General features: G+C 45.7%; 1 protein-coding gene across 1 annotated transcript in view; it reads left to right on the forward strand.

Moving 5' to 3' along the window:
• Positions 1–19,858, forward strand: part of LOC306918560 (transcription factor 12-like) — a 66,398-nt gene that overhangs the window by 17,253 nt on the left and 29,287 nt on the right. Inside the window, exons 3-10 of the mRNA XM_079531457.1 lie at positions 9,920–10,020; positions 11,784–11,892; positions 12,750–12,820; positions 13,537–13,612; positions 13,894–13,970; positions 16,718–17,086; positions 17,361–17,406; positions 18,822–18,957. Of these exons, the coding sequence (XP_079387583.1) occupies positions 9,920–10,020; positions 11,784–11,892; positions 12,750–12,820; positions 13,537–13,612; positions 13,894–13,970; positions 16,718–17,086; positions 17,361–17,406; positions 18,822–18,957 (985 nt within the window). The remainder of the gene's footprint in view (positions 1–9,919; positions 10,021–11,783; positions 11,893–12,749; positions 12,821–13,536; positions 13,613–13,893; positions 13,971–16,717; positions 17,087–17,360; positions 17,407–18,821; positions 18,958–19,858) is intronic.

The following is a 19,858-nucleotide window of genomic DNA, read 5'->3' on the forward strand; positions in this document are numbered from 1 at the left end:
ATACTATGCACCCCCCCCCCCCATCCACTAGCTGCCGGCCGCTGCGGCTGATGAGACGCTGTCGCTGACCCAACACACACATGCACGCACACACATTAAACTAAAAAGCTTTGCTGTTTGTTGAAGAGACATTTTCGCTGAATTAATAGAGCAGAGCTTCAGAATGATACAGTCGCCTATGTATAGCCTATGTGAAAGTGAAAGGACCACAACAAGCCACTGGCTTTGTTGTGTGATATAAGCATAATAAAAGTAGGCTATATTGTGCGCACCTCAAAAGCTATAGTTAATTTCTCTCTGTGCATGCCTGAATGCACAGACTGCTATGAATGACGGTGACAAATAGGTATTTATTTATATGTGGACTGAACTGAATATGTAAGTCAGAGAGACTACCTATAATAATTCCTGTTATAGTGTCCGTTATTTGCAAAGACTGTCGGAGGAGGGACTGTCCGAGGAGGGGGGGGGGGTTATTTATACGAGCAAAAAGGAACGCGGGGTGCGGGCATTCACAATCATATAATATAAAAGTGTGCGCATCCTGGCGCTTATTCACTATTTCAGGAATAAATAGCCTTGTTGCACATGTTACCAATACATATACACATTGGCCTCGGTTACATGCACAAAAATGAATTGTCTATTCTGTAGACTGTATGGCTCTGGGTTCAGAGTTCCAGTGATCCAGCTGTGTGACACTGTATTGTTCCACCACTTTTGCTTTGGCAATGTAAACGTATGTTTTCCCATGCCAATAAAGCCCTTTGAATTGAATTGAATTGATTCACGTCATAAGTGATCGCGGAATGTGCCGTCGCTTTGAAATGACAGCGGAGTACATTCCGATTCTAGAGGCAAATCCACTCCACCACTCTGTCCTCGCATTGAATCCTCTCCTCCTCCACTCCTCCTCGCTGGGGGCGGAGCCGAGGAGCGAGTGGAGGACGCGAGGGGAGTGAGCGAGTGTGAAAGTTGCGGTATTGGAATTTGGCTTATGGGTTCACTACCCTAAGGGTTCACATCACTACCCTAAGGGTTCACTACCCTAAGGGTTCACATCACTACCCTAAGGGTTCACATCACTACCCTAAGGGTTCACTACCCTAAGGGTTCACTACCCTAAGGGTTCACTACCCTAAGGGTTCACATCACTACCCTAAGGGTTCACTACCCTAAGGGTTCACTACCCTAAGGGTTCACATCACTACCCTAAGGGTTCACTACCCTAAGGGTTCACATCACTACCCTAAGGGTTCACTACCCTAAGGGTTCACTACCCTAAGGGTTCACTACCCTAAGGGTTCACATCACTACCCTAAGGGTTCACTACCCTAAGGGTTCACATCACTACCCTAAGGGTTCACATCACTACCCTAAGGGTTCACTACCCTAAGGGTTCACTACCCTAAGGGTTCACTACCCTAAGGGTTCACATCACTACCCTAAGGGTTCACTACCCTAAGGGTTCACTACCCTAAGGGTTCACATCACTACCCTAAGGGTTCACTACCCTAAGGGTTCACATCACTACCCTAAGGGTTCACTACCCTAAGGGTTCACTACCCTAAGGGTTCACTACCCTAAGGGTTCACTACCCTAAGGGTTCACATCACTACCCTAAGGGTTCACTACCCTAAGGGTTCACATCACTACCCTAAGGGTTCACATCACTACCCTAAGGGTTCACTACCCTAAGGGTTCACATCACTACCCTAAGGGTTCACTACCCTAAGGGTTCACATCACTACCCTAAGGGTTCACTACCCTAAGGGTTCACTACCCTAAGGGTTCACTACCCTAAGGGTTCACATCACTACCCTAAGGGTTCACTACCCTAAGGGTTCACTACCCTAAAGCCAAATTCCAATACCCAAAATCTCGGCCACTCGCTCACTCCCACTCGATCACTCGGGGTCATTCCAGCTTGACCCGGAAATGGTTAACGTTCCGATTGTTAAAGTGCTCTATCGAGGAGGAGAGTGGAGTCGAGTGGAGGAGCCGAGTGGGCTCTCCGAGACCGCATAGAGCGAGTGTACATCAGGTGCAGGCTCGGTGGGGTATGTTGTCTCCTCGCTGCGGATTTCCGCATCACGTGTACATGTTTTTTTTCCTTCTCCAGTGACATAAGTCCGCCTCCTCCACATGTGGCACAGAAAACACTGCTTGAAACCCGATACTATGCACCCCCCCCCCCCATCCACTAGCTGCCGGCCGCTGCGGCTGATGAGACGCTGTCGCTGACCCAACACACACATGCACGCACACACATTAAACTAAAAAGCTTTGCTGTTTGTTGAAGAGACATTTTCGCTGAATTAATAGAGCAGAGCTTCAGAATGATACAGTCGCCTATGTATAGCCTATGTGAAAGTGAAAGGACCACAACAAGCCACTGGCTTTGTTGTGTGATATAAGCATAATAAAAGTAGGCTATATTGTGCGCACCTCAAAAGCTATAGTTAATTTCTCTCTGTGCATGCCTGAATGCACAGACTGCTATGAATGACGGTGACAAATAGGTATTTATTTATATGTGGACTGAACTGAATATGTAAGTCAGAGAGACTACCTATAATAATTCCTGTTATAGTGTCCGTTATTTGCAAAGACTGTCGGAGGAGGGACTGTCCGAGGAGGGGGGGGGGGTTATTTATACGAGCAAAAAGGAACGCGGGGTGCGGGCATTCACAATCATATAATATAAAAGTGTGCGCATCCTGGCGCTTATTCACTATTTCAGGAATAAATAGCCTTGTTGCACATGTTACCAATACATATACACATTGGCCTCGGTTACATGCACAAAAATGAATTGTCTATTCTGTAGACTGTATGGCTCTGGGTTCAGAGTTCCAGTGATCCAGCTGTGTGACACTGTATTGTTCCACCACTTTTGCTTTGGCAATGTAAACGTATGTTTTCCCATGCCAATAAAGCCCTTTGAATTGAATTGAATTGATTCACGTCATAAGTGATCGCGGAATGTGCCGTCGCTTTGAAATGACAGCGGAGTACATTCCGATTCTAGAGGCAAATCCACTCCACCACTCTGTCCTCGCATTGAATCCTCTCCTCCTCCACTCCTCCTCGCTGGGGGCGGAGCCGAGGAGCGAGTGGAGGACGCGAGGGGAGTGAGCGAGTGTGAAAGTTGCGGTATTGGAATTTGGCTTATGGGTTCACTACCCTAAGGGTTCACATCACTACCCTAAGGGTTCACTACCCTAAGGGTTCACATCACTACCCTAAGGGTTCACATCACTACCCTAAGGGTTCACTACCCTAAGGGTTCACTACCCTAAGGGTTCACTACCCTAAGGGTTCACATCACTACCCTAAGGGTTCACTACCCTAAGGGTTCACTACCCTAAGGGTTCACATCACTACCCTAAGGGTTCACTACCCTAAGGGTTCACATCACTACCCTAAGGGTTCACTACCCTAAGGGTTCACTACCCTAAGGGTTCACTACCCTAAGGGTTCACATCACTACCCTAAGGGTTCACATCACTACCCTAAGGGTTCACATCACTACCCTAAGGGTTCACATCACTACCCTAAGGGTTCACTACCCTAAGGGTTCACATCACTACCCTAAGGGTTCACATCACTACCCTAAGGGTTCACATCACTACCCTAAGGGTTTACATCACTACCCTAAGGGTTCACTACCCTAAGGGTTCACTACCCTAAGGGTTCACTACCCTAAGGGTTCACATCACTACCCTAAGGGTTCACTACCCTAAGGGTTCACTACCCTAAGGGTTCACATCACTACCCTAAGGGTTCACTACCCTAAGGGTTCACTACCCTAAGGGTTCACATCACTACCCTAAGGGTTCACTACCCTAAGGGTTCACTACCCTAAGGGTTCACATCACTACCCTAAGGGTTCACTACCCTAAGGGTTCACATCACTACCCTAAGGGTTCACTACCCTAAGGGTTCACATCACTACCCTAAGGGTTCACTACCCTAAGGGTTCACATCACTACCCTAAGGGTTCACATCACTACCCTAAGGGTTCACTACCCTAAGGGTTCACATCACTACCCTAAGGGTTCACATCACTACCCTAAGGGTTCACTACCCTAAGGGTTCACTACCCTAAGGGTTCACATCACTACCCTAAGGGTTCACATCACTACCCTAAGGGTTCACTACCCTAAGGGTTCACTACCCTAAGGGTTCACTACCCTAAGGGTTCACATCACTACCCTAAGGGTTCACTACCCTAAGGGTTCACATCACTACCCTAAGGGTTCACATCACTACCCTAAGGGTTCACTACCCTAAGGGTTCACATCACTACCCTAAGGGTTCACTACCCTAAGGGTTCACTACCCTAAGGGTTCACATCACTACCCTAAGGGTTCACTACCCTAAGGGTTCACTACCCTAAGGGTTCACTACCCTAAGGGTTCACATCACTACCCTAAGGGTTCACTACCCTAAGGGTTCACATCACTACCCTAAGGGTTCACATCACTACCCTAAGGGTTCACTACCCTAAGGGTTCACTACCCTAAGGGTTCACATCACTACCCTAAGGGTTCACATCACTACCCTAAGGGTTCACTACCCTAAGGGTTCACATCACTACCCTAAGGGTTCACATCACTACCCTAAGGGTTCACTACCCTAAGGGTTCACTACCCTAAGGGTTCACTACCCTAAGGGTTCACATCACTACCCTAAGGGTTCACTACCCTAAGGGTTCACTACCCTAAGGGTTCACATCACTACCCTAAGGGTTCACTACCCTAAGGGTTCACTACCCTAAGGGTTCACATCACTACCCTAAGGGTTCACTACCCTAAGGGTTCACTACCCTAAGGGTTCACATCACTACCCTAAGGGTTCACTACCCTAAGGGTTCACATCACTACCCTAAGGGTTCACATCACTACCCTAAGGGTTCACATCACTACCCTAAGGGTTCACATCACTACCCTAAGGGTTCACTACCCTAAGGGTTCACATCACTACCCTAAGGGTTCACATCACTACCCTAAGGGTTCACATCACTACCCTAAGGGTTTACATCACTACCCTAAGGGTTCACTACCCTAAGGGTTCACTACCCTAAGGGTTCACTACCCTAAGGGTTCACATCACTACCCTAAGGGTTCACTACCCTAAGGGTTCACTACCCTAAGGGTTCACATCACTACCCTAAGGGTTCACTACCCTAAGGGTTCACTACCCTAAGGGTTCACATCACTACCCTAAGGGTTCACTACCCTAAGGGTTCACATCACTACCCTAAAGGTTCACTACCCTAAGGGTTCACATCACTACCCTAAGGGTTCACATCACTACCCTAAGGGTTCACATCACTACCCTAAGGGTTCACTACCCTAAGGGTTCACATCACTACCCTAAGGGTTCACTACCCTAAGGGTTCACTACCCTAAGGGTTCACATCACTACCCTAAGGGTTCACTACCCTAAGGGTTCACTACCCTAAGGGTTCACATCACTACCCTAAGGGTTCACTACCCTAAGGGTTCACTACCCTAAGGGTTCACTACCCTAAGGGTTCACATCACTACCCTAAGGGTTCACTACCCTAAGGGTTCACATCACTACCCTAAGGGTTCACATCACTACCCTAAGGGTTCACTACCCTAAGGGTTCACATCACTACCCTAAGGGTTCACATCACTACCCTAAGGGTTCACTACCCTAAGGGTTCACTACCCTAAGGGTTCACATCACTACCCTAAGGGTTCACTACCCTAAGGGTTCACATCACTACCCTAAGGGTTCACATCACTACCCTAAGGGTTCACTACCCTAAGGGTTCACATCACTACCCTAAGGGTTCACATCACTACCCTAAGGGTTCACTACCCTAAGGGTTCACTACCCTAAGGGTTCACATCACTACCCTAAGGGTTCACTACCCTAAGGGTTCACTACCCTAAGGGTTCACATCACTACCCTAAGGGTTCACATCACTACCCTAAGGGTTCACATCACTACCCTAAGGGTTCACTACCCTAAGGGTTCACATCACTACCCTAAGGGTTCACTACCCTAAGGGTTCACATCACTACCCTAAGGGTTCACATCACTACCCTAAGGGTTCACATCACTACCCTAAGGGTTCACTACCCTAAGGGTTCACATCACTACCCTAAGGGTTCACATCACTACCCTAAGGGTTCACATCACTACCCTAAGGGTTCACATCACTACCCTAAGGGTTCACATCACTACCCTAAGGGTTCACTACCCTAAGGGTTCACATCACTACCCTAAGAGTTCACTACCCTAAGGGTTCACTACCCTAAGGGTTCACTACCCTAAGGGTTCTCATCACTACCCTAAGGGTTCACTACCCTAAGGGTTCACATCACTACCCTAAGGGTTCACATCACTACCCTAAGGGTTCACTACCCTAAGGGTTCACTACCCTAAGGGTTCACTACCCTAAGGGTTCACATCACTACCCTAAGGGTTCACTACCCTAAGGGTTCACTACCCTAAGGGTTCACTACCCTAAGGGTTCTCATCACTACCCTAAGGGTTCACTACCCTAAGGGTTCACATCACTACCCTAAGGGTTCACTACCCTAAGGGTTCACATCAGTGTCCATTCAGTATTTAAGCCGTGACGTGAGCGCCAGAGATACTTCCGGGACCGGTTCCTACTTTTGTGTTGCTTTTGTGTCCCCATAGAGTTATACTGTGTCCCCATAGAGTTATACTGTGTCCCCATAGAGTTCAACTGTGTCCCCATAGACTTATACTGTGTCCCCATAGAGTTATACTGTGTCGCCATAGAGTTATACTGTGTCCCCATAGAGTTATACTGTGTCCCCATAGAGTTATACTGTGTCCCCATAGAGTTCAACTGTGTCCCCATAGACTTATACTGTGTCCCCATAGAGTTATACTGTGTCGCCATAGAGTTATACTGTGTCCCCATAGAGTTATACTGTGTCCCCATAGAGTTATACTGTGTCCCCATAGAGTTATACTGTGTCTCCATAGAGTTATACTGTGTCCCCATAGAGTTAAACTGTGTCCCCATAGAGTTATACTGTGTCCCCATAGAGTTATACTGTGTCCCCATAGAGTTATACTGTGTCCCCATAGAGTTATACTGTGTCCCCATAGAGTTATACTGTGTCCCCATAGAGTTATACTGTGCCCCCATAGAGTTATACTGTGTCCCCATAGAGTTATACTTTGTCCCCATAGAGTTATACTGTGTCCCCATAGAGTTATACTGTGTCCCCATAGAGTTACACTGTGTCCCCATAGAGTTATACTGTGTCCCCATAGAGTTATACTGTGTCCCCATAGAGTTATACTGTGTCCCCATAGAGTTATACTGTTCCCCCATAGAGTTATACTTTGTCCCCATAGAGTTATACTGTGTCCCCATAGAGTTACACTGTGTCCCCATAGAGTTACACTGTGTCCCCATAGAGTTATACTGTGTCCCCATAGAGTTATACTGTGTCCCCATAGAGTTATACTGTGTCCCCATAGAGTTTTACTGTGTCCCCATAGAGTTATACTGTGTCCCCATAGAGTTATACTGTGTCCCCATAGAGTTATACTGTGTCCCCATAGAGTTATACTGTGTCCCCATAGAGTTATACTGTGTCCCCATAGAGTTATACTGTGTCCCCATAGAGTTATACTGTGTCCCCATAGAGTTATACTGTGTCCCCATAGAGTTATACTGTGTCCCTATAGAGTTATACTGTGTCCCCATAGAGTTATACTGTGTCCCTCCGTCGGACTAAATCTGAGACGAAAACAACCACTAAAGTCTAATTTTACCGCTTTCCTTTCCTTGCAACAACAAAGCTGCTGCTCTCCCAGATCTGTCTGACAGGCCGTCTGCCCCACACGGAATACTATCTGTCTGACAGGCCGTCTGCCCCACACTGGATACTATCTGTCTGACAGGCCGTCTGCCCCACACGGAATACTATCTGTCTGACAGGCCGTCTGGCCACACTGGATACTATCTGGCTGACAGGCCGTCTGCCCCACACTGGATACTATCTGGCTGACAGGCCGTCTGCCCCACACTGGATACTATCTGGCTGACAGGCCGTCTGCCCCACACTGGATACTATCTGTCTGACAGGCCGTCTGCTCCACACTGGATACTATCTGGCTGACAGGCCGTCTGCCCCACACTGGATACTATCTGGCTGACAGGCCGTCTGCCCCACACAGAATACTATCTGGCTGACAGGCCGTCTGCCCCACACAGAATACTATCTGGCTGACAGGCCGTCTGCCCCACACAGAATATTATCTGGCTGACAGGCCGTCTGCCCCACACGGAATACTATCTGTCTGACAGGCCGTCTGCCCCACACGGAATACTATCTGTCTGACAGGCCGTCTGCCCCACACTGGATACTATCTGTCTGACAGGCCGTCTGCCCCACACTGGATACTATCTGGCTGACAGGCCGTCTGCCCCACACTGGATACTATCTGGCTGACAGGCCGTCTGCCCCACACAGAATACTATCTGGCTGACAGGCCGTCTGCCCCACACAGAATACTATCTGGCTGACAGGCCGTCTGCCCCACACTGGATACTATCTGGCTGACAGGCCGTCTGCCCCACACTGGATACTATCTGGCTGACAGGCCGTCTGCCCCACACTGGATACTATCGCCATTTTATTTCATCGTGTCAACTAAATCCTCATTAAATGCAAACTAGATTCAAAATACTCAACCCTGCACACATTCTAAATATTGTACTGAGCAGTTACCACCTTCAATAATAATGATAATAATAGTCTTTATTGTCTCCACATCATATATTTTCTTTGTCATGGACACTTGTACAGAACATTAATAATTATACTCGAGTTGGAAGCATTAAGACCCATTTTAACCCTCAATGGCTAACTTTCTGAAAAATAACGTCATTGTAAAAAGATTCACGCGTTTAGATTCTATTTACAATGAGATGCGGACGGGAGCTGGTGCCACTTGGACCCGGACGTGACGTAGGACTACAAAATGACCCGGACGTGACGTAGGACTACAAAATGACGTCGGACTTAAATACAGAATACCCTGGGTGGTGAAAGGGTCTTTCTGGGGGAGGGGCAATAAGGAACTGTTGGAATAACGTGTTCCTTCCACGCGCTACGTCCTACCGGGGGAAACCCCCCGGTCAGGCCTGCTCACTCCTCATGCATAGGAGGAAGCATGATATCAGTTCTGGGCTCTCCCCAGGTTGGCAGAGGGAGGATTAGAACTTACACCTCATCTGCACTTCCAGCGATGTGAGCGAGCCAACGATGAAACCTCATTAGAATATCAATGTTCTCCAACCAGACTGTACTGACAGAGCGCAAGAGATGTCGTCTGGAACATGTGATGTAGAGGAGTAGATGTGTAGAACGTAGATCTATAATGTGTATATTCTATGTACTCAGACAACAGATCTCCTGACATGTGGAACATGTATTTATGTATCAGACAACAGATCTCCTGACATGTGGAACATGTTGTATTTATATATCAGATAACAGATCTCCTGACATGTGGAACATGTTGTATTTATATATCAGATAACAGATCTCCTGACATGTGGAACATGTATTTATATATCAGACAACAGATCTCCTGACATGTGGAACATGTATTTATATATCAGATAACAGATCTCCTGACATGTGGAACATGTATTTATATATCAGACAACAGATCTCCTGACATGTGGAACATGTATTTATATATCAGATAACAGATCTCCTGACATGTGGCACATGTATTTATATATCAGATAACAGATCTCCTGACATGTGGAACATGTTGTATTTATATATCAGATAACAGATCTCCTGACATGTGGAACATGTATTTATGTATCAGATAACAGATCTCCTGACATGTGGAACATGTATTTATATATCAGATAACAGATCTCCTGACATGTGGAACATGGCCAACGAGCTGAGCCAGCAGATATACGAGGCTCCAGGAAGTTACAGCACCCTTCTGTCCACAACGCACCTGGTAAGGCCCTGCTGGGACCCCCGACCACATGTTGACCCTCCTATAGACCCTTAAAGGCGTAGTGAAACGGAAATGGTGGACATTTTATTTTGAAGTCTCAAGTTGAAACACCGCTATGAAGTTTCTGAACCAATCAGAGCGTCGCATCCCTTCAGGGGATGGGACGGTAGCTAGGGACGGGTAGCTATGCTACGCAGGACAGCGTGTGGAATCTGTGGATGTTTGTTTACAAATCTGATAGTCGGTCAGCTTTACCAGTTTACTCTTAATGTGGCTTATTTCTACCCTATAATGTTTTCAGATACATTTTTAGCGTGATGATTAAGTTGAAACCGAGTAATACACTCTCTGGATGTTATCTTGAATGGGAATACAAACGGAAGATTTCTGTAATCAGTAGCAGCTGTGCAGCCTGTGCTGGACGGATGCGGAGATATGGGGAATTAAACGGGTGAGCTTCATTTTTATTGGCTTTTATCGCTGTGGGCCTCGACACGTCATCACGCAGCACGTTTTCGTTTTCAGGAAGTAATACAAAATATATTTTTATGGACGTTTGATATAAAAACACAAAAATGTGAATTTTCCCACTTTTTTGGCATCCATTGTTAGGTATGACCATATGATGACCACGGATATGGTCTAAAAGTGTGAAAAATATTTTTCATTTCACTACACCTTTAAGGCCCTGCTGGGACCCCCAACCACATGTTGACCCTCCTATAGACCCTTAAGGCCCTGTTGGGACCCCCGACCACATGTTGACCCTCCTATAGACCCTTAAGGCCCTGTTGGGACCCCCGACCACATGTTGACCCTCCTATAGACCCTTAAGGCCCTGTTGGGACCCCCGACCACATGTTGACCCTCCTATAGACCCTTAAGGCCTTAAGGTGTGTGTTGACCGGTTGTGTGCTGTGTGTGTGTGTGTGTGTGGTGTGTTGTGTGTGTGTGGTGTGTTGACCGGTTGTGTGCTGTGTAGGGCATTCACTTCTAGTAATTTTTACTAGTTGACTAGTTGCCGAGTTTACTAGTCGACTAGTCGACTAGTTGTTTAACTACCTATTATGTAGTCTGTAGGACTACTCTCTAGAGGTCAACAGAGTTATAATAATGTCATATTGTGTCTGTAGGACTACTCTCTAGACGTCAACAGAGTTATAATAATGTCATATTGTGTCTGTAGGACTACTCTCTAGAGGTCAACAGAGTTATAATAATGTCATATTGTGTCTGTAGGACTACTCTCTAGAGGTCAACAGAGTTATAATAATGTCATATTGTTTCTGTAGGACTACTCTCTAGAGGTCAACAGTTATAATAATGTCATATTGTGTCTGTAGGACTACTCTCTAGAGGTCAACAGTTATAATAATGTCATATTGTGTCTGTAGGACTACTCTCTAGAGGTCAACAGAGTTATAATAATGTCATATTGTGTCTGTAGGACTACTCTCTAGAGGTCAACAGTTATAATAATGTCATATTGTGTCTGTAGGACTACTCTCTAGAGGTCAACAGAGTTATAATAATGTCATATTGTGTCTGTAGGACTACTCTCTAGACGTCAACAGAGTTATAATAATGTCATATTGTGTCTGTAGGACTACTCTCTACAGGTCAACAGAGTTATAATAATGTCATATTGTGTCTGTAGGACTACTCTCCAGAGGTCAACAGAGTTATAATAATGTCATATTGTGTCTGTAGGACTACTCTCCAGAGGTCAACAGAGTTATAATAATGTCATATTGTGTCTGTAGGACTACTCTCCAGAGGTCAACAGAGTTCTTCCACCGATGGCGTCGTTCCATCGCAACAACGTGGTTTCACCCTGCACGCCATCCACCAACGCCACGGACAATTCTACAGGTCAGACAGACAGGCAGGCAGACAGACAGACAGACAGACAGACAGACAGACAGGCAGACAGACAGACAGACAGACAGACAGACAGACAGACAGACAGACAGACAGACAGACAGACAGACAGACAGACAGACAGACAGGCAGGCAGGCAGGCAGGCAGGCAGGCAGGCAGGCAGGCAGGCAGGCAGGCAGACAGACAGACAGACGAGTCCGGTATTGAGGTCAGTAACAGATGAGTCCAGTATTGAGGTCAGTAACAGATGAGTCCAGTATTGAGGTCAGTAACAAATGAGTCCAGTATTGAGGTCAGTAACAGATAAGTCCAGTATTGAGGTCAGTAACAGATGAGTCCAGTATTGAGGTCAGTAACAGATAAGTCCAGTATTGAGGTCAGTAACAGATAAGTCCAGTATTGAGGTCAGTAACAGATGAGTCCAGTATTGAGGTCAGTAACAGATGAGTCCAGTAGGTCAGTAACAGATGAGTCCAGTATTGAGGTCAGTAACAGATGAGTCCAGTATTGAGGTCAGTAACAGATGAGTCCAGTATTGAGGTCAGTAACAGATGAGTCCAGTATTGAGGTCAGTAACAGATGAGTCCAGTATTGAGGTCAGTAACAGATGAGTCCAGTATTGAGGTCAGTAACAGATGAGTCCAGTATTGAGGTCAGTAACAGATGAGTCCAGTATTGAGGTCAGTAACAGATGAGTCCAGTATTGAGGTCAGTAACAGATAAGTCCAGTATTGAGGTCAGTAACAGATGAGTCCAGTATTGAGGTCAGTAACAGATAAGTCCAGTATTGAGGTCAGTAACATAGAGATAACTCCAGTCATGTGATCATAAGGGGTGTGGTTTTCAGGCTCAGGGAACCAGGCCAGCCAATCGGGAACCTCGCAGACCGGTGACGCTTTGGGCAAAGCTCTGGCTTCTGTAAGTATGAACTACCATAACTAACCCTAACCCTAACCTCTACCCTAACTACCATAAGTCTATGAACTACCATCCTCACTCTGATTAAACTACCAAGTCTATGAACTACCATCCTCACTCTGATTAAACTACCAAGTCTATGAACTACCATCCTCACTCTGATTAAACTACCAAGTCTATGAACTACCAAGTTCTCTGTACGTCTGTAATCCACACCTCCATCCATGAATCCATCCACACCACAATCCCCTCGAGAACCGTTCGCCTCACGAACCTCAAATCCGACACACGGGGAGGGCAGTGCCCGGGGTCGAGTCAGTCGAACCCACGGTTCGAGAAAGAAAGGCCTCTGCCCGGGCTCTGGACCGGGCCCCTGCTCTTTACCGGGCCCCTGCCCGGGCTCTGGACTGGACTGGATCTATTCTCCAGACCACTCTATGTTGTCCAGATCTATTCTCCAGACCACTCTATGTTGTCCAGATCTATTCTCCAGACCACTCTATGTTGTCCAGATCTATTCTCCAGACCACTCCAGTAACAGTTCACTGTGTTGTATCTCTATGTTGTCCAGATCTATTCTCCAGACCACTCCAGTAACAGTTCACTGTGTTGTATCTCTATGTTGTCCAGATCTATTCTCCAGATCACTGTGTTGTATCTCTATTTTGTCCAGATCTATTCTCCAGTTCACTGTGTTGTATCTCTATGTGGTCCAGATCTATTCTCCAGACCACTACAGTAACCCGTCCACTCCAGTCAGATCTCCGTCTCCACTGAGCGCTGAAACCACCGGTAATTATTTAATCTATCATTTAATCTGAAACCCCCAGTATTTATTTAATCTGTCATTTAAATTTAAAATTTAAAATTGAATCTGTTATTTAATCTGAAACCACCGGTACTTTAATATATAATTTAATGTGAAACTACAGGTTTCACAAACACTGCTGGAGGAAGTCCAGTAGTTTTTACTGAAGTAATAACGCAGTAAAAGCAGCAAAACCAGAACGTAAACCAGAAGTAAAAGTCTTGCCTTCAAAATGTCACTTCAGTTGTTTTGTTTGGTCCTGCAGGTTCGAGCATCGTGTGGCCTCGTAATTCTATGCTGACTGATGTCTCTCCTAGCTACGAGTCCTCTCTCATCTCCATGGTAAAATTACACTGTCATCTTGTAACGGTCAGATATTACTATCACTGTTACCATTATTTAAATTACGAGTTATGAATGATCTCCTCTCAGGATACAACTGATAAAGTGGAATGCAATGAAACCTAGCCTAAATAAGCAGCAGCAAACACAGTCAGAAGCAAAGCTCACGTTAACCTTTTATCTAATCAATGCAATAACTCAAAATACAGTTATACAGACAGAGTTACACAGCGAGTTGAATGATGAATGAATGGTCCGAGTGTCCGTGTCTCACGCACGCACGCCCGCGCTTGTTTATTGTTTAGTATTGTTCCGTAGTTGTTTCCAAACAAAGTCTGTTTCCCCAGCGTAACACTCCCTCCAATGTAAAGTAGAAGATAGTAAAGTCTGTTTCCCCAGCGTAACACTCCCTCCAATGTAAAGTAGAAGATAGTAAAGTCTGTTTCCCCAGCGTAACACTCCCTCCATGTAAAGTCTGTTTCTCCAGCGTAACACTCCCTCCAATGTAAAGTCTGTTTCTCCAGCGTAACACTCCCTCCAATGTAAAGTCTGTTTCTCCAGCGTAACACTCCCTCCAATGTAAAGTCTGTTTCTCCAGCGTAACACTCCCTCCAATGTAAAGTCTGTTTCTCCAGCGTAACACTCCCTCCAATGTAAAGTCTGTTTCTCCAGCGTAACACTCCCTCCAATGTAAAGTCTGTTTCTCCAGCGTAACACTCCCTCCAATGTAAAGTCTGTTTCCCCAGCGTAACACTCCCTCCAATGTAAAGTCTGTTTCTCCAGCGTAACACTCCCTCCAATGTAAAGTCTGTTTCTCCAGCGTAACACTCCCTCCAATGTAAAGTCTGTTTCTCCAGCGTAACACTCCCTCCAATGTAAAGTCTGTTTCTCCAGCGTAACACTCCCTCCAATGTAAAGTCTGTTTCTCCAGCGTAACACTCCCTCCAATGTAAAGTCTGTTCCTCCAGCGTAACACTCCCTCCAAGGTAAAGTAGAAGATAGTCTGTTTCCCCAGCGTAACACTCCCTCCAATGTAAAGTCTGTTTCTCCAGCGTAACACTCCCTCCAATGTAAAGTCTGTTTCTCCAGCGTAACACTCCCTCCAATGTAAAGTCTGTTTCTCCAGTGTAACACTCCCTCCAATGTAAAGTCTGTTTCCCCAGCGTAACACTCCCTCCAATGTAAAGTCTGTTTCCCCAGCGTAACACTCCCTCCAATGTAAAGTCTGTTTCCCCAGCGTAACACTCCCTCCAATGTAAAGTCTGTTTCCCCAGCGTAACACTCCCTCCAATGTAAAGTCTGTTTCTCCAGCGTAACACTCCCTCCAATGTAAAGTCTGTTTCCCCAGCGTAACACTCCCTCCAATGTAAAGTCTGTTTCCCCAGCGTAACACTCCCTCCAATGTAAAGTCTGTTTCTCCAGCGTAACACTCCCTCCAATGTAAAGTCTGTTTCTCCAGCGTAACACTCCCTCCAATGTAAAGTCTGTTTCTCCAGCGTAACACTCCCTCCAATGTAAAGTAGAAGATAGTAAAGTAATAAAGTACGTAGTAAATAGTAAGTCCCCGTAGCGACGTAATCCAACTGAATCCACTCCAAAGGAAGAGGAAGAACGACACCTCGGATCCTCGCGGGACGAAGAAGTAAATAAATAAATAAATAAAAGACGAACGATCTCACCAATTCAGAAGGACGTCTCGAGCCGCTTCATATAATGAGCACAATCGTTCTTGTAGCTATAGCTTTGGTACAGAGATGTCTTAGAGAACAAACATGTCCAGGTCCCACGTAGACTCCCTGTTTGTTTGTATGTCTCTCCAGGTCTTCCTGACAGCCGGTAACCTCCGCCTACTTTATGGGCGTCAGTCCAACTCCAGACCCGTGTCAATCAAAAAGATATCAAATCATAAACATAGTCCTTTAAACCCCCCAAATAATAACAAAATCACAACGTAGACAGCACAGAATATACAGGACCTTACCCTTGACAGATGGCGTTAAATAGAAATATTAAATAATACAACATACACTTTTAAATGTTGATATTAAAAATAAATCATTGTATAACATGTGTGGCAGTTGCTACAATCTACTAATAGTATCTATTAACAACACTCCACACGTCCCAGACTCTTCTCCCTTCTCTAAAACACCCTGGACAACGCTCCACACGTCCCAGACTCTTCTCCCTTCTCTAAAACATCATGGACAACGCTCCACACGTCCCAGACTCTTTTCCCTTCTCTAAAACACCCTGGACGCACATGTCCCAGACTCTTCTCCCATCTCTAAAACACCCTGGACAACGCTCCACGCGTCCCAGACTCTTCTCCCTTCTCTAAAACACCCTGGACAACGCTCCACACGTCCCAGACTCTTCTCCTTTCTCTAAAACACCCTGGACAACGCTCCACACGTCCCAGACTCTTCTCCCTTCCCTAAAACACCCTGGACAACGCTCCACGCTTCCCAGACTCTTCTCCCTTCTCTAAAACACCCTGGACAACGCTCCACACGTCCCAGACTCTTCTCCCTTCTCTAAAACACCCTGGACAACGCTCCACGCTTCCCAGACTCTTCTCCCTTCTCTAAAACACCCTGGACAACGCTCCACGCTTCCCAGACTCTTCTCCCTTCCCTAAAACACCCTGGACAACGCTCCACGCTTCCCAGACTCTTCTCCCTTCTCTAAAACACTCATAATATATATATCATTGTGCAATAATCATTTCTCCACTGTGTTTATAGTCGCAGGTGGAAGATCGTCTGGACAGACTGGACGATGTGATCCACGTGTTGAGGAACCATGCAGTGGGCCCTTCACTGGGCCCCCCACTGAACCCCTCACTGGGCCCCCCACTGGGCCTGGGCCCCTCACTGGGCCCTATGCTGGTCCCTACGGCCCCGATGGGGCCCCAGGGGCCCCACATGGCCGCTCTCGGCCCCCATCACAGCTCTGCCAGCTCCCTGTCAGCACCCTGCCACCCTGCCAGCTCCCTTTCAGCACTCTGCCACCCTGTCAGCTCCCTGTCAGCACCCTGCCACCCTGTCAGCTCCCTGTCAGCACCCTGCCACCCTGTCAGCTCCCTGTCAGCACCCTGCCACCCTGCAGCCGTGGTAACTATGCTTTATTATACTGTACTTTATTATACTGTATATCACTGATGACAACATGGTGCATCTGATGATCTTACAGGTAAATCACACATTATTGGTCAGTACGGTACGGTACGGTACGGTACAGTACAGTACAGTACAGTACAGTACAGTACAGTACAGTACAGTACAGTACAGTAGCCTATTGATGGTTTACAGATGTTTCTCTTCACCTGAACTGACCTCCTCCTCTCCTCTCCTCCTCTCCTCTCCTCATCTCCTTTCCTCATTCCAGAGCAGAACACACACCATCCACCCCTACGCTGGACACTCTAGATCAGGTACTAGTCCCTAGTCTCTAGTCCCTAGTCCCTAGTCTCTAGTCTCTTCCATTTTATTCCCTAATCCCTAGTCCCTAATCCCTAGTCCCTAGTCTCTAGTCCTTCCTAGTCCATTCTAGTCCCTAATCCCTAGTCCCTAGTCTCTAGTCCCTCCTAGTCCATTCTAGTCCCTAGTCCCTAGTCCCTAGTCCCTAGTTTCTAGTCCATCCTAGTCCATCCTAGTCCCTAGTCTCTAATCCCTAATCCCTAGTCCCTAGTCCCTAGTCTCTAGTCCCTCCTAGTCCCTAGTTCCTAGCCCCTAGTGGGCGACGTGAGAAGCAACCAAACCTTTGGCCACACTAATAATAATAATCATCTACATAATAATACTAATACTACTAATAATAATCATCATCTACATAATAATACTAATACTACTAATAATATCAAATATCAAATCAAATTGCATCTCAGTGTGGTACAACAGCTGCACAGTGTCTGACCGGAAGGCCCTGCAACGGGTAGTAAAAACTGCCCAGTACATCATTGGCACCCAACTCCCGTCCATTGAGGATCTACAGCGCCAAAGATGTCTGCGTAGGGCGAGAGGCATCCTGAAAGACCCCTCTCACCCAAACCACAGACTCTTTGCCCTTCTTCCATCCGGGAGGCGCTATAGGACTATTGGTTCCCGCACTAGTAGGCTCAGGAACAGCTTATTTCCTGTTGCTGTCTCCCTGCTGAACTCTGCCCCTCCTCAATGACACTGAACAACGATACCCCCTTCCTCCTACCCATCTGAACTCTCATGCTCACACCATACATACAGTAGTGGGTGGGTGTGTATATATATATGCATACTTAAGTTCTTATTTATACTTCATTGCTTATTTTCTACTTATTTTTCTATTTATTATATACCACTGTACATACTGTACATTCTGTACATTCATCAAAAAGTATATTTATTCCCATTACTGCATTACTGTATTGCATTCTGGCTGGACGCCACTGTTCATTTCATTGTCAAAGTATTTGTGTACTATGTGCAGTGACAATAAATTGAATCTAATCTAATCTAAAATAATACTACTACTAATAATCATCATCTACATAATAATACTAATACTACTAATACTAATACTACTAATAATAATCATCATCTACATAATAATACTAATACTACTAATAATAATCATCATCTACATAATAATACTAATACTACTAATAATAATACTACTACTAATAATCATCATCTACATAATAATACTAATACTACTAATACTACTAATACTAATAATAATCATCATCTACATAATAATACTAATACTAATAATACTAATAATAATCACCATCTACATAATAATACTAATGCTACTAATAATAATAATACTAATACTACTACTAATAATAATACTAATAATAATCATCTACAGATGTAAAGATGGAGGTGGGAGGAGACAGAGATGACATCAGAGATGACATGATCATGAACTCCAGTCACAGTTCTGACTCTCATAGATCTGACGAGGAAGGAGAATCTGGACTGGGACACACCAGCACCCCCTGCAGGTAGAGTTAAACATTACAACACAGTGTTTATACAGAAACACCAGCTCCCCCTGCAGGTAGGATTAGACATTACAACACAGTGTTTATGTAGAAACACTAGCTCCCCCTGCAGGTAGAGATAAACATTACAACACAGTGTTTATACAGAAACACCAGCTCCCCCTGCAGGTAGGATTAGACATTACAACACAGTGTTTATGTAGAAACACTAGCTCCCCCTGCAGGTAGAGATAAACATTACCACACAGTGTTTATACAGAAACACCAGCACCCCCTGCAGGTAGGAGTCAACATTACAACAGTGTTCATATAGAAACACCAGCACCCCCTGCAGGTAGGAGTCAACATTACAACAGTGTTCATATAGAAACACTAGCTCCCCCTGCAGGTAGAGATAAACATTACAACACAGTGTTTATACAGAAACACCAGCTCCCCCTGCAGGTAGGATTAGACATTACAACACAGTGTTTATGTAGAAACACCAGCACCCCCTGCAGGTAGAGATAAACATTACAACACAGTGTTTATGTAGAAACACCAGCACCCCCTGCAGGTAGAGATAAACATTACAACACAGTGTTTATGTAGAAACACCAGCACCCCCTGCAGGTAAGAGTCAACATTACAACAGTGTTTATACAGAAACACCAGCTCCCCCTGCAGGTAGGATTAGACATTACAACAGTGTTTATACAGAAACACCAGCACCCCCTGCAGGTAGGAGTCAACATTACCACACATTGTTTATATAGAAACACCAGCACCCCCTGCAGGTAGAGTTAAACATTACAACACAGTGTTTATATAGAAACACCAGCACCCCCTGCAGGTAGGAGTCAACATTACCACACAGTGTTTATATAGAAACACCAGCACCCCCTGCAGGTAGGAGTCAACA

The sequence above is a fragment of the Electrona antarctica genome, assembly GCF_951216825.1.
Source record: "Electrona antarctica genome assembly, contig: scaffold_96, whole genome shotgun sequence".
NCBI lineage: Eukaryota > Metazoa > Chordata > Actinopteri > Myctophiformes > Myctophidae > Electrona > Electrona antarctica.